This window comes from Alosa alosa, chromosome 13 (genome assembly GCF_017589495.1).
Source record: "Alosa alosa isolate M-15738 ecotype Scorff River chromosome 13, AALO_Geno_1.1, whole genome shotgun sequence".
Classification (NCBI taxonomy): domain Eukaryota; kingdom Metazoa; phylum Chordata; class Actinopteri; order Clupeiformes; family Clupeidae; genus Alosa; species Alosa alosa.
In genome coordinates this window covers 1043436-1059673 of record NC_063201.1, presented here as the reverse complement: position 1 = coordinate 1059673, position 16238 = coordinate 1043436, and the positions used below count along the sequence as shown (strand labels likewise).

Sequence of the window (16238 nt, the reverse complement as noted above, 5' to 3'; positions counted from 1 at the left end):
ACCACCACCGAGATAGCCCGCCACCCAATTGGCCTGCAGCTCCTGTCCAGCGAGAGAGGGAGAGATCAACGAATGAGCCCCTAATTCTAATACACACCATACATCGTATATGTACTCACACTCTGGAGACAACTTACAATAAAAACACAAACGTTCATTAATTTAGCAACCACAGCTTCTATGGACACTTAACACGCAGGGCGTTCAAGGCCACTTTCAGACAGAATAAAACTGGACGAGAGCGTCCGTTGTACAGTTCTCCCGTGTGGAAGGTTTAAAATGGACTAACACAACTTGGGCGCGGACAAAACAAAACAGCGGCGTTCGGAACTTGAACCAAGATGCCTTGTGTTACCGCAAGCTCTGCTACACGAAAAAGATACAATTAAAAACCCGCGCAAGCTACATATTATTTTGAAGACAGTTAAAATTACATACCAATCAGCTGAGGTCGGCTATGAGGCCCATGTTCAGCAGCCGACAGCAATCCTAAAACCCCTAAAGTTTGTGTTAGCTATACTAGCCTACAACATTTAGGAAACGTTACTCACGCAATGCCACGATAACCTACCAGGAATGTCACTGGATGCATGCACAGTGCGCAGGAGGCCAAAAGAGCACAAGGGATTCCGCGGTGAAGGCAGGAGTCAGGTGGACAACCAACAGTATGCAGCTATGACGTCGGCCTTCAAATTAAAAGTTACAATTTATGTAGCCACTTCCCTACGCTAATTGGCTCGCCTCCGAATGCAAAGAGCCACTCGTAATTGCACTACTGGGTTAGGCAAGGGGCGTGGACCTTCTCCTGTTACAAGTAGATTAATTTCAAATAACTTTTAATGGCCTATTAGCTTAACAGGTGGAAAAAGTAGTAACATATTTAGCCACTGAATAAATTTGTATTTAATTTCAAAATTACGTATTCATCAGTGTATGGGGGTAGGCCTAAATATTCCCGGAGTTTTAACAGGATTTTTACAGTTTTTTCTGATTGCTTAAGCACATTTTTTGTAACTATATACTTTTTTTGCAAAACTCTACACACAAATGGCAAAACCTCTCACCCAATCAGCAAAACATTGTAGTTCTCTTGCAAAAGCTAACACACCTTGCTTAACTCTTCACACCTTCGTAAAAAATGGTGTTTTTAAGTATCTAACAGTAAACACAAGCCATCACAATAGTAAGCACACAATGTGCCAACAACACACTGATGGTATGAATAAAAAACACATCTGGCTTTTGCTTTCTCTGTGCACAAGGTAGACTATGTCAGTTTGAGGTCATACTTTTGTCATAGTTCTGTAAACATACAGGGATCCCAACTTCAAGTACTAGTGTTTATTTACACACATCAAAACAAACACAGGTGTGTTTTTCCAAGTCAAAACACAAAATAGCATTTCACTGAGACAAAACAAATCAGTCTACATCGGGTCGTCTCTCTCAAAATTCTGTCTACATCACATGCAATGTCCTAGTCCAAGGCACCGGAAAAATATATTCTGGAATGGCGATCCAGGCCTGACATGACAATATCCCCACATGTAGACTGTTTTTTGTCTGTTTTTTCTCTTCTCACTCTTCCTGCTCACTTCATCGTACCCATTGTACATTACCTGTGGCTTATTTATAGTGCTTAGGCTGATTGCAAAGTGAACTAATTATCTAAAACAGTTTTCACATGAGAAAGTGTGCCAGAGAGTTGGCAAAATAGTGTAAACAATAGCCATTGTGCCTACAGTTGTGCAAAGTGTGTGTTACAAAATTGCAAACTGAGTGCAAAGCAGTGTTTGTGCTATTAGTTTTGCGAACTCAGTGAGTGGTTTTGCCATTTGTGTGTAATAGTTACAAAAAATGTGTTTAAGCATTCAGAAAAAACTGTAATAAAACCCACTTTCTGGAACAGGCCCCTGTTCTCATGGTTCTCATAGATTGGTTTCTTTTCCCTGCATTTTCAAAAGGACCCCCCCCCCCACACACACACACGTAGTTAAGCAATGGTAAATGAGTCATGAGAAAATCTTTTCAAAAACAAACATGCACAATGAACTGTGTGTTAGTAAAACGGTATGCAAATGTGTGAAAAAGACAATAAGGTAAAATGTGCCACATTTCTAGAGTGCTAAATCTGTCCAACTTGCTTCATAGTGTTCACATGCAGTATTCATACATTTATCAAGCACGGAAGAGATTGTGCATTTGAGATTGACATTTGATCTCATGTTTATTTATTACCAGGAAAGTGATTTGCAAGCTGTATTTCTAAATTATATTCCCATTAAAAGGCCTTTTGCTTAGTCATTTGTCTATCTAGCTTGCCAAGTTGGCAGGATGAGTTTGAAATCTTATGTACCATACAATGTCCAAATGCTTTTCCCTGGGGTAACTTCAAATGTTTACATGAATGACAGATCCCATCCTCTGAAGAATTCCATTTCCCTACTGGTTGCACCTCTCAAAATGCCGGGAAACCCAACTGGATTTGTAATATATATCACAATATCTTCTGGGGGTTTCTGTTCCCAGAAGAGGTCATAATGTTCTGTTGAGTGCTCTTTTTTCTGTTTCTGTAAAAATCATTATAGATTTTTTGTTATCATTTGGTATGTTTTATCTTTTAGTTTCCACTTGTTTACATGGTCATGTGTCATGTACGCTTTAGTATTTCATTTCATGTGCCCGTCTTGTAGCCCCCCCTCTCCCCAGACCTGTTTATGAAACTCAATAAACAGTTGATCACACAAAATAAAAAAAGGTCGTAATGTCTTGAAGTGCTATTGAAAGAATTAAACCAGTCTGGGGTGTGACAGGTCAGTTGTTCAGGATATTCATGCTGAAACTCAGCATTTATTTTTAGAATTGGTTGTGAATATGGTGGGATGACATTTGTACTGCTGTAATGTAAAGGATCACAAGAATGAACTTTCATGTCAAACTAGTATATGTGGTTGTTATTGTGTGTACCATCATTCATGAGCCAAATAAAGTCACACTAAAACAATTTGTTCAAGAACTTTTTACAAACAAATGTGTTTATTTTTGTACAAATACAATTATAAACATATGAATATACTATATTTATATACTATGTTTATAGTTTCTTTGTTACATTTTTTATTTCCAATTTAGCTACTTCAGACTGTTAGATCCAAAACACATGTATACTGTCATTCATCTACTAAAAGCCTCACTTAAACTACAGCGACATGTGATCCACACAGGACCGTATTTTAGAACAGAATACAGGGGTAAGAGAACACTGGAGAAGAGTCATGAAGAACATCATTCCAAGCCAGTTGTTTTAAAGTTAGGTGAGGAAGACCTTTCAATGTCCTTATTCCCAGACACAGGCCTGCGCAAGTGATTGTTAGAGTTATAAGGTAAGCAGATTACCATAAATAAATACCATGTCAAAGGCTTTATTTCCTGTTGAGGTATTTAGCATCTGCTTTTACAAATCACACTAGCTGCATCACTTACAGCATTCAGACATTTACATGAACAATCTGCAAATGGCCACACCAACACATCACCGCTCATGCTGGACATAAACGCCCTTGGGACAGATGCGTAGTTGAGCAGAATCTTTTGATGGGCCAAAGAGAGGGAACATCTTCTCAGTGAATGTGTCCTTGAAGGTGTAGATGTGTGTGCCCTCGCTGGGGTCACTGAAGGTCACCTCGCCCTTGTCACAGTCCAGCTGAATGCGGATCCTCTGCGGCTTCCTGTCGTACTCCAGACGTGTCTCGGGGCACGTGCCGGCACGGAGCTCGCGCTTCCTCAGGATGATGGTGTAGAAGCCTTCCTTGGGACACACAGTGAAGTTGCCCTTTCTGGGCACGGACTCGCGAGCTACTCCGATGCGGCAGTTGGGTTTGTTGCCGACTTCCACCTCCCAGCTGTGGACCCCCTGGCTGTAGCCCTCGCAGCCCAGCACGAACACATACAGGTCAAAGCGCTCGGGGTTACTGGGCAAGCTCTTCCCCCGGATGCTGTAATGGACGCTGCTCAGCTCGTCAGTCAAGGCAAGCTGAGGATGGGCTGATGATGGGTCCAGCGTCACTGGAGCTGTGCAAGCACACAGCATTACAGAAATATTTAGGTTAAAGAGGGGAAAACATAACAAACGTTTCTCTTTTTTCTATTTTTTTTAATTAAGACATTAAGATCAATTTCCAAAATTGTATTCCTCTTTTTAGTCAACTTTAGCATGGGTGTATTCTCACAACTATCAGAAAAGAAAAGTTTTATTTTTTTACTGAACTTTGATCTGTGTGAACTCCTCAAAGTTAAAGTTTTGGACAATGTTTTTAATTTTAACATATTCTTGCCTGGTTGCGCCAAAAATCAAACAGTAAGAAAGAAATGTGAGCTTCATTCTGAAGAGTGATCTAAGGGTGTTTACTGTCATAAAATTGCTTTAAAGGGATATTCCACCATTTGGGGAATTACACTCATTTTCCACCTCCCCTTGAGTTAAACAATTGATTTTTACCTTTCTCCAATTCATCCAACCGTTCTCTGAGTCTGGCGATAGAACTTTTAGCTCCAGCCTAGCATAGATCATTGAATCGGATTAGACCATTAGCATCTTGCCTGCTAGCATCACGTTTAAAAGTGACTAAGATTTCCGGTAATGTTCCTATTTAAAACTTGTCTCCTCTAAGGTTAGCAAGTGTAATAAGACCAACAGAAAATCAAATGTAGCGATTTTCTAGGCTGAAAATCATGGAACTACACTCTCATTTGTAATAATCAAGGAAAACCATGGGCGCAGCAGCACAATGATATCATGCACCTGAAAATAATCCCTGTAGGCTAACTTCGAGCAGCAAGGTTGAGCTGCAGCCATGGGCGGATTATGAACTTTCGGGCCCCTGGGCCCAGATGTATTAAGGGCCACCCACTTATTGTCGTATTTTCTGTCCTCCCCCAGAACATTTTTAATTTGTTTGATGTGATTTCCTGTATTCTGGTGCATTTTGGGGATGGCCAATACTAAATTCAATCACATTCATAGTCTACATCCTGATTTGTTGATATTGAGGCAATGATTCCATGCAAAGGCTTGGGCTTCAGGGCCCCCTGACCCCTTGGGCCCCTGGGCCTGGGCCCGGTAGGCCCGTGCAGTAATCCATCCCTGGCTGCAGCAGAAGAATTGGTTAGTGACTGGATTATTACGCCTGTTTGAGAGTATAGTTCCATGTCAAATCAGCCTAGAAAATCGCCACGTTTAATTTTCCGTTGGTCTTATTACAGTTTCTAACTTAAAAAAGACCGGTTTTAAATAGGAACATTACCGGGAATCTAAGTCACTTTTAAACGTGATGCTAGCAGGCAAGATGCTAATGGTCTAATCTGATTTAATGATCTATGTTAGTCTGGTGCTTAAATTGCTATCACCAGACTCAGAGAACAGCTGGATGAACTGGAGAAAGGTAAAAATCAATTGTTTAACTCAAGGGAGGTGAAAAATGAGTGTAATTCCCCAAATGGGGGAATATCCCTTTAAAGGAACTCTTATTACACACAGAATTGTATGGTCTAAAACATTAGCATACTCACAGTGCTGAATCGATCCAAGCATTTTCTCCCAGACACTAAACTTCAGAGCACTTAAGTGCTTAGAGATGTCAATCAAAGGCACAGGAATAGAGTCGGGCTCGTCTAGTGTACACTGCACCCTGATCAAGGAAGTCCAATATAAGATGCATCATCTTGGTGTATGAACAAAGTGTGTATGGATGTACAACTTGTTTGTCTTCACATTACATTTAAAGAGAAACTATGCAGTTTTGGCCATTTCTTCGCTGTTTTCTCCCTTTTTGCTTGATGGTATCTCTGCAGAGCTCCCCCTACAGCTTCGGAGTATATTTTATGACACTCCTCAATCGGTCAGTCTGCCGTTTCCTCTTTCCCTGTTCCTCTGACAACGGTTTACTCACTTTCTGCTTCTTTTCGCTGGCTCTGCCATGACGAATGTCTGAGAAACTCCATCGCTACCTTGTTCTAGCCGGAGCCTGGCGTGCATGTGTGTAGTGAAGGAAAGCAACTCGTTACATCGCAGGGTAGCAAGCTATGGCTGCGAGACTTTCTGTCTCTGAGGCCGTCGGCCCGCTGGCCCAAAGTTGCAAGGGTGGTTTTTCTGCTCAGGAGCTAGGGGGAAGCGAGACGGCCACCGTTCAATCAAAAAAAAAGTAATATAACCATTCCAATGACTTCAAAGCTGTTCAGTTAAGGTAAATTAAGCTAAAAAAAACCTGCATAGTTCCCCTTTAAAACACGGTGGATACCAGGTTACCAATTTCTTTTCATGCCAAATGAATAACTTATTACCTTGTCTTGATCTTCTTGAAATTCTAAAAAGCACAGACAATTCTTATTAGTACTTTTTTGCTTTTGTATCGATAGGACAGTGGACAGAGACAGGAGATGAATGGGTGAGGGAGATGGGGTGGGATCGAGACATGAGCGCAGGCCGGAATTGAACCTGGGTCCCCATAGGGCGCTGAGACCCAAATGCGGTGTGGTGCTGCCGCTTGTGTCACAGCTCCCCCAACAAAGAAGTATTAATATGTGACAGTTACTCAGGGGAACAGCTGAGAAAGAAGTATTAATATGTGGCAGTTATTCAGGGGAACAGCTGAGAAAGAAGTATTAATATGTGGCAGTTATTCAGGGGAACAGCTGAGAAAGAAGTATTAATATGTGGCAGTTATTCAGGGGAACAGCTGAGAAAGAAGTATTAATATGTGGCAGTTACTCAGGGGAACAGCTGAGAAACTGTCACAAGTGGCAAAAAAGCATCGAATGTGGAACTAAGGGAATCACCTGCAGGAATTCCATATCTGGAATGTCCATCTCACGTTCAATGCTCTCTATCACAGCTGAGAGAGATGCCAGCTTGCTGGTAATTGTTTTCACACTGTCCTGGAGCATCAGGGATTTCTGTTGTTCTTCCTTCCTCAGACTGGCTATCCGGGCAGATTCTTCCTCATACAGAAACCTGTGAAGTTTCTCAAACTCTGATTTGATAACGGCTTCAGTTTTATCCGTCTGTTTCTGAAAATGGCAAAAGGAGAAACTGAACTGTCAAAACATTGAAACCATTCTCATTAAAGTTAATACATTATGTACTTCAAATGGGAAAAGCCTCATATTGTTAAGAAAAATGTGCTGAAGACAGCTTTAATTGCTTGCACTGATAGCTGTGCTGGTCATGTCATCAAACACAGACTTCTTACTGCCTTAGTCTGTTACACTTTAATTGAAGATCAGAATCTTAGGTACAAAGTGCAGAGGGCCTGTATTCTCTCTATTTAGTCACCATAGTGAATGACAACTCTCTGTGTGCCACACTGCAGGCAGTTATTGAATAAAAAGACTGCTGTGCACCATGAACACTTACCTTTAAGAATGTTGCAGTCCCATCACAACCTCTCTTGAGCTTATCTAAATTGTCAATCTTTTCTTTAAGGGGCTTCAGATCAGTCATTAACTTCTCCTGCAAAAGGTGAGTATGACATGTTAGACTGATTCAGACCAATCTGTGGTTTCCAAGATGAGTATGCCATGTTAGACTGATTCAGATCAATCTGTGGTTTCCAAAGGGTCAAACATAATTTTGTTCAGATGTTAGCTTATCTAGTCTATTGGTACAAAGTGACAACATATCATGCAACACAGCGCACTCTGCTGTGCTAAACTTGCTTCAGGAAAAGCCTTTGGTGGATGAATATTCATCGTATGGTTCCAAATAGCGCACATACACGGGTGCGTGAATAAAACTGCATTTGACGAGAGAATTGGGAGGCATGTCAACGACAGTATTAATGCCATGTTTTTTTTCGAAGTGCAAGACTGCGCGCGTGGCCTACCTTTCGTTCCTCAACTACGGCATTGAACCGACAAACATCGTGATTTTGGTGTTGCCCTGATCCTATGCAGTCAACGCAGACAGCCTGGTCATCCTGTTTGCAGTAAAGCTTGAGATTCTCTCCGTGAAGAGGACAGAGGGCTTTACTGACTCCAATCTGCGCTTTCCCCTTCAAAATCAGTTCGCAGACTTGTTTCAGTGCCAGGTTTAAAGGAGGGAACTCTTTGGAGGATTTTCTCCTACAGAGTGGACATTCTTGCGTGGCTGTTTTGCTCCATAATTCTTGAACACACTCTTTGCAGAAACTGTGACTACAGGATAATAAAACAGGATTCTTGTAGATCCCATAGCAAATTGAACACGATATTTCATCCTCTAGCCGAGATGTTTCAATGCTTTCCGACGCCATGATAACGTCCTTTCGTTTTCTTTCGAACTGAAACTGAAACTTTTCTCCAACCAATATATTCATTACCTGTAAGCCGTAGGCTAATTATCAAGATTAGCCGAAAACAAAAAATTGCTTGAAATATTTCACTTTATAGCCTATCATATAAGATATAATCTAGAATATAAGATCCACTTTTTGAACTAAATTAGGGGGGGTAAATGAACTTTTCCAGGATATTCAATTTTTTTTCCAACCATTTAAGAGATCATTCACGTACAGTATACTGTTTTGCTGGTTCCCTGTGAGTCATACAAAGGCACTTTAAGATTAACCCCCGATACACAACACGCCACGTTGAACAGGGATGAGCAGATGTTGGACTGTCATATGTTCTGCTGATGTCATTGCCAGTCGTGACTGAAGAGGCACATGAATCCATTCTGAAGACAGAGATGAACTGATGGCATGCATAGTATTTCAACAGTTCTTGTATTCACAATATAGCCTTTCCTCCAGTCTACAGTGGTCATGGTTGTAATTCATGGTGAGGACAGTGGGGACATGTCTTTTCCGATTAGGCCTACTTAAAACTGTCACCACCAGTACTTTGATAGTAATTGCGTACTTTTAAATCACAAAGAGATTGCAACATTACATTGTTTTCATACAAGTTTTTATTACACTTAAAAACACCAACACTAACTATGCCTAACAACAACAACATAATCAACAACAATTTATTAATAATAATAATAATAATAAAATAATAATAATACAAATTAAAACTGTACAGACACTGCAGAGCCCTAAGAGACCTTGATCTTGTCAGTGGAGATAGACAAGATAGACAAAAAACTGGGTTTTTTTCCAAGTACGTGGTTTAGTGACAAACCAGTTAACTCCAAGTAAGTGGTAAACCTTCTAATAGAAGAGCTGTGTGGCTTCATTCTCCTAACAAAACAATGCCACAGGGCTCTTGTTGTAGGAGGTTTACCTTACTTTGAGTTAACTTACCCGTGGGGTGTACTACGAATCTCGATTAGTGGGTTAGCGAGGTATGTTGCGCTCAAAGCCAGGCTATGCTGTGACACGAAAGTGGATCTGTTTTAGTGTCGCTATATCACCATGGTATCTTATGCTGTCAACCAAACCTGGTCGGGAGGAGGTTATGTGCTAAGTTATAGCTCAAATCATGTAATCTACCGCACACTGACCAATCAATTGTCTTAAAAACGAAGTTCTCTCACTTGAAGGATTCTGTCATATATCTTACAGGTGGAGCTACGCCTCTACTAACATTTTGGATCTTGAATGCGCTTTAATAGTGCTGTGCGTGCAAATATCCCACTATGGACGTGCATACCATACAACAACTGATGACAATTGATTTATTTGATGTTATAGGTTAGACACAAAAAATGACCGCAGTGTAGATTAAGCTATGAATGCAGAAGTAATTGTTTTTAAATAGAGGCGGTCTTGTGCGTCTCCATGTTACACGATTGGCCAAAGTCATCCCAACACCGAGAACGCGCACAGATCTGAGCTGAAAGCCTAGTTTGACAAATATATCACATAACTGCTATCGTAGTATCACTTATTGTATATCCCTGAGTCAAGGCTTTGTCAAGCCTCGATATGTCTACATAGCCTAGATATGTCTAACGTGCTTCGTGGTATACCCCACAGGTCTGTCACTAAACCACATACTTGAAATACTCCCTTGTAGTGTTTTGTGTATGTGTATGTATCTGTATATGTATGTGTATGTCAGTGTTGTGCGTGAACGAGTTCAAAAGAACGCGTTCATTGAACACGCTCATTTTTTTGTGAACGTTGAACTGAACGCAACACATTTTTTAATAAAGAACTTGAACGTGAATTAGTTCACATTATGTGTCATGAACGGCAGACATCACTGTAAATTAACTTTGGAATTTGTTTTCCATTGAAAACTGAGTGACATCTGTTTTCTCTTCTGAAACGCAACAAGAGAAAGTTCCTCCCTCCTGTATTCTCGCTGGTGCCGCTTAAATCATGTATCACCAGACAGAAATGGTTTTGACATTGTGTGCGCAATGCATTGCGGGCAACGTAGTGTCCGGCTGAGAATAGTTGAATAGCATACTGGCTTCCGCACAACGTTACCCGTGATGAATTGCAGCAGAGCATAGCAACGACGAGAGCGCCGAGGGCTGGATTTCATTGCACTAAGTGGTCTACCTTGTCTGTACTGCTGCAAGTTTCATCACCTGGTAAGAAACCCACAATTGCAGTGTCATGAGCAAATGTCTAATGAGCAGCTTCAAAGAACGTATAGTGATTTCTAGCTCGTAGTGTGAAAAAAAGTATTTATTTAAATATCTCACGTAAAAAGTAAAATGAACTGAACTTTGAACTAGTTCAGAATTAAAATTGTGAACTTTGAACGTGAACTGTTCACTTTGAGCATGTATGAACTGAACTTGAACTAGTTCAGAAAAGCTGTGAACTGGCACAACACTGGTGTATGTGTATGTGTATGTGTATATGTAGTTGTATGTGTTTTGTGTATGTGTATGTGTATATGTATGTGTATGTGTATATGTATGTGTATATGTATGTGTTTTGTGTATGTGTATGTGTATATGTATGTGTATGTTATGTGTATGTGTTTTGTGTATGTGTGTGTATGTGTATGTGTATGTGTATGTGTATGTGTATATGTATGTGTATGTGTTTGGTGTATGTGTTTTGTGTATGTGTATGTGTATATGTATGTGTATGTGTATATGTATGTGTATGTGTATGTGTATGTGTACCTTGTAGTGCTTTGTGTATGTGTATGTGTATGTGTAGGTGTACTGTAAAGGAAAAATAAGTCAAGTTTGGCCGCACCACTAGAGGGCGCTGAATCCCCACATTCATGGTGATGATCGCGGGGCTCGTTTGACAGGCTGACCACACCACAGATCATGTCATCAGCAAAGCAGCTGGAAGCTTTCTGTTTTTTTGTGAGTTTTCGTTCCATCCAGCACTCTGTAACATGTCTCCTCATAACATTCTTCCTCGTCGATGATGATGTCACTCTCCCTCAAAGCAGCCCTTACATTACGTTGCCACAGACAGAAATGCCAGCCTGAGGCCTCTCAGCGGGCACCAGGCTCCTCTGTGCTCCCTCACCCTGTGCCTAAATTGGAGCCTCAGTCCCGAAGGTCTCTGGATTTTTGTGACGTCTTTATGCCAAGACCCTGTGGAATGCCAACGGGACTCTCCAGGGAGGTGGAGGGTGTGGGGGTGGACATGGCGGCAGGCAGCACTTTGTCCTCTCAGACTTAAAATGGAGGGAAAAGAAGATGTGCAGGGCTCTATGGAGAGCTGCATGAGTAGAGATGTTACATGCAGAAACATGGACTGACACTGGTAGGTCTCGAGACGGCCTCTGACTTCTCTCTGTCCTTCAGAGAGGCCGCTGGTCCCTGATAGCTGCTTGGCAGGCCGACAAGGTCCAAACCGTGGGTGGCTGTAGCGGAGGTTCAGGGGGTTTGACGGTTCCACCTTTACTCGTCCGTGGTTGAGGGTTCCTGTCAGTATCTGCAGTGCTCGTCTGTCGCTGTGACTATGACGTCCATCCAGATCCGCATGGCCTCGGGACTGGGAGCCACCAGGTAGAAAAGTCGCTCGTAGGTTTTGACACAAAACGTCAGACTTGGTCGTGGAGACTGTGAGACGGCGTGGGAGGGAGAGGGAGAGAGAGAGAGAGAGAGAGAGAGTGGGGCACAATAAGACAATATTCAGCTATCAGTCACAGATGAAATGTTAAACAAGTATACTGTATAATTGTCTCATATTAAATACCGTACAACTGGTCTACGCCTTTTGTATTTGTATATTGTATTCATATGGAGTTGATATAGTCAAATCCACTAGGGAGAAGACAATGCACACTTTTGTGTTAACATTTACACTACTAGGAAATCAATGATTTACAATAATTAAGGAAATTACTGTGGTGGCTGTGCGTAGGTGGTCATAATACACTTCCTCTATGGCCTGGAAATAGATAACACCCTTCAGCTTCTTCTCATCTTGGTCTAAGAGAGATGAAATGGACAGATGGACAGACAGAAAGAGAGAGACAGAGAAAGAGAGAAAGAAAGAGAGAGAGAGAAAGGTCATAATGAATATAGTAGACAATAGAAGATGTGTTTACACAAAAACTCTTGACAACCATTTCATCCATCCACCAACACACACACACACAATTACACTTACACACACTCACACACACATGCAGCTCTCACCAGTGTAGTAGGCTAATCACACACACTACACACACACACACACACGCAGCTCTCACCAGTGTAGTAGGCTAATCACACACACTACACACACACACACACACATGCAGCTCTCACCAGTGTAGTAGGCTAATCACACACACTACACACACACACACACACATGCAGCTCTCACCAGTGTAGTAGGCTAATCACACACACTACACACACACACACACACACATGCAGCTCTCACCAGTGTAGTAGGCTAATCTGCGATGGTCCAGGTCGAAGAGGAACCACCTCCTCCTCCAGGTTTTCACCCGCCCACCACGCTTGGTCAAGAAGCCTCCACAACGCCGTGGCAACAGCCTGACGCCCAAACAGTTGGTTATGCCGTGCCCCAAAGACTCCACGTGGGCATGGAGGTCAAAGTTCGGCGAAAAGGATAGAGGAACTCCTTGCTAGGAAGAAGAGTGATAAAACCTCCTTAGTTTAACTATCTGAGCAGACTTCAGTCATAGTCAATCTGATCTGAAGCCAATACCTTTTTAAGAAATGATTGCTATCATTTTAGTCAGTGTATTTATCTGTTGCATTATATCTCAGTCTTATCTCCCAAACTAGTTTATCTGCTCACATCAGCAACTGAACATTGAATCGGATAAGGACAAGCTTACTGCTTAGATAAAATTGGCTACATTTGCACTTTTTTTACAAACCAGCAAAAAGAAAGCTGTTGCTGACAGTGGAAGAAAATGTCTTTATTTTCCTTTAATTCAAATGGAGGGCTGTGTGCTGACTTCCTGATTGCCCTGATGTTGGTCTTCTGTGTTTGTAAATATTTGCTGATCTGATGGCACCAGGATGGAACCCTGAGTGCTTCCATCCACTCAGAGAGGCTCCATCTGCTAGCTAAGCTAATGCTAAGGCTAAAGCTAATGGTAAGTGTTCTGAGCATGCTCCACCCCCTCAGAGAGGCTTAATCTGCTAGCTAAGCTAATGCTAAGGCTAAAGCTAAAGGTAAGTGCTCTGAACAAGCTCCATCCCCTCAGAGAGGCTTAATCTGCTAGCTAAGCTAATGCTAAGGCTAAAGCTAAAGGTAAGTGCTCTGAACAAGCTCCATCCCCTCAGAGAGGCTTCATCTGCTAGCTAAGCTAATGCTAAGGCTAAAGCTAATGGTGAGTGCTCTTAGCATTTTCCATCCACTCAGGCCATTCTTAAAAATATTTTCGTTTGCCGTAACCCGACCGACCCTGTCAATTTAGAACCGACCCACATATTTATTTTTTTTTTCCCCTTTTAGTCCGACCGACTTGCGGTTGTAAACTTCGTTAAGACTGACCCGATTTTTTACTCTAAACAACCAATACAAATAAAATACTATTTATTTTAGTAGGCCTAAGTATTGTGAATATAAATTGCCTACATACAAACGTAGGCTCTCTTAAATAAAACCCTGTGGCGTCATCTGTACACCATTGGTTTACGCATGTCACACTATGGCCTATACCAGTGGTCCCCAAACTTTTTCTTCCGAGGGCCAGCTTACTATGCCTGGCTCTAAGAGAGGGCCAGAGACTCAGTTGACCTTAGTTGAATATTCCATTACATTTAATCTATAGGCTATTGCAATTTAATACCATTGTTAGCTGTGTTTATATTGCCATCATGCCATATCAGTGTAAAACGTAACTCAAATTAAATAATACTAATAAAAAGACTTTTGTATTCCCAAAAGTATATTTTATTACAAATGTGTGAACTCTGAACTCTGAAAATGTAAAGTTCTCAAACTATGATAATTTTATAAAGCGCTGAAGTGGTCTGAAATGACCACCATTCTAACTTTCACTCACCTGAACTTGTGACCTCTTTGTAGGCCTATGAACATTTGAACGAGTGAATACAAAATAGAAATAATTATCCCAGAAAGTCCCAGAAATATGACTTGAATAGAAGTTAGTTAGTTATTAACAATTAATTGATAAACTTGTACAATACTTTGAGCACTGATGCAGTCAGCATTGGCCTCTTACATTGTTTGCAGGTAGGCCTACATTTCATTCCGTTTTTGATGGCAAACGCGAAACAGCGCCAAAACAACCACCAGTGGACAAAAAGAGTATTACATGTGTACTGTTAAGACTCGCCATAGAGAATGAATGGAGGAAATTACGGAGGTTATAGTTTGAGGATGTCGTACTCCCGTGCGGGCCGGTTGCTATATACCACGGACATGTTTTGGGGGGCCACCCAAAATGAGGTGGCGGGCCGTAGTTTGGGGACCACTGGCCTATACGCTTCGTTTCATTCACACAAACATCTCGACAACGCTCATTACTTGGCACGAAGTTCTGGAAGAACTGTGCCCAGATCTTTTCCCATACCTTCTCCCCTCTAGTCTAACGGTGACTGTGCTGAAGAATTGAAATTGGTTGTGGTCTATTCAGTATTTCTCAAAATATGGGTCTGCAACGTGGAGACTGATGGTCCGCGGAGTCGTGGAGTGAAATTAGGCCCGGTGCTTCGTCTGATAATTTGCTACGAAGTTGATCAAGATACCGCGGGCCAACAAAAGAAAAAAAACTGCTATCAGTTTCTGCTATCGATGTCATTAAACATGGAGCCATACAATAAAGTGGTGGTATGAGCGTTCATTCAATGCAGGCGTCTGCGCGAGAGAAACTGAAAATAATCAATAAAGTTGGTATCAAAGCTTCGCTTCAACCTGTTGAATGCTATTTAATTGTTTAACGACACTTGATAGAACGACGTTGATTTTTGGAACTTCCATAGAAACAGAGCAGAGACTGTATAATACACTGTATAGCACTGAGTATTGTATAGTCAAATTTGAATATAACGTGGCCAAAAGCTATTGTAGCCTTCTTTCTATCTGTTAAAGATCAACAGATCAGTGATTTACGCCTATCTGCTCGCCAAAAAAGCTGGGATTGTGTTTCCTGAATCCTTACATTCAGGCATTCAAATTAAACTTCATTAAAAAAACATATTTTTTTTTTCTCCATACCAATGTATGATGCTTGCATGAGGGAAACATCCCAAAACAATAGCACCCATATAATTGTTGCTGTTTTGAGAAGTATTTCTTTTCTTATGCAAGCATCATGCAACCATGCAAAAGTAATGAAACTAATTATATCTTACATTACTAAAGCAGTCCTCTGATGTGCATGTCACAAAATATTTAAGTGAAAGTGCATGTATAACAATCTAGGCATAATAATGATTGTGATAATGATAATGACAATTTGATTTGGAGGGAGTGGGGTTGGGTACGTGTAGATGAGCCCTATGGCCCCAAAGTCTACCATGACTGGGCCTCAGGTCAAAGAAGTTTGAGAAAGGCTGGTCTACATAACCTGCATCAGATTGAGGTTTGCAGTGATGCGCCTGAAGGCACGGGTTGAGGACCCAGTCAGTTACATCACAATATGCACAATTGTTTAAATTCATACCTACGTAATCACCATGACCAAAATTGTACTTTTTTTTTACTTTGAATCTTGAAAAAAAAAAAAATTGACCTACCTACCGACCAATTTTTGTATATTTTTGGCTGTTACTGCAAACAAAAATATTTTTAAGGATGGCCTCAGAGAGGCTCCATCTGCATGCTAAGCTAATGCTAAGGCTAAAGCTAAAGGTAAGTGCTCTGAACGTGCTCCATCCTCTCAGAGAGGCT

The 16238-nt window shown here is 41.3% G+C and overlaps 2 protein-coding genes across 2 annotated transcripts in view; both read right to left on the bottom strand.

The window, feature by feature from the left end:
• Positions 1-3059: 3059 nt before the first annotated feature.
• On the bottom strand, positions 3060-8390 carry LOC125305928 (E3 ubiquitin-protein ligase TRIM39-like). Its single transcript, XM_048260997.1, has 6 exons — positions 7881-8390; positions 7412-7507; positions 6835-7065; positions 6340-6362; positions 5569-5687; positions 3060-4071 (listed from the first exon to the last, which is right to left on the bottom strand). Exons 1-6 carry the CDS (start codon positions 8349-8351, stop codon positions 3533-3535), a joined length of 1479 nt encoding a protein of 492 aa, XP_048116954.1. The 5' UTR covers positions 8352-8390; the 3' UTR covers positions 3060-3532.
• Positions 8391-10993: 2603 nt separating this feature from the next.
• The window catches only part of phldb3 (pleckstrin homology-like domain, family B, member 3), a 34350-nt gene continuing 29105 nt past the window's right edge, over positions 10994-16238 (bottom strand). Inside the window, exons 13-15 of the mRNA XM_048261813.1 lie at positions 12786-12993; positions 12258-12343; positions 10994-11971 (exon numbers count right to left, since the gene is read on the bottom strand). Coding sequence (XP_048117770.1) covers positions 11837-11971; positions 12258-12343; positions 12786-12993 — 429 coding nt within the window. The 3' untranslated portion in view covers positions 10994-11836. The remainder of the gene's footprint in view (positions 11972-12257; positions 12344-12785; positions 12994-16238) is intronic.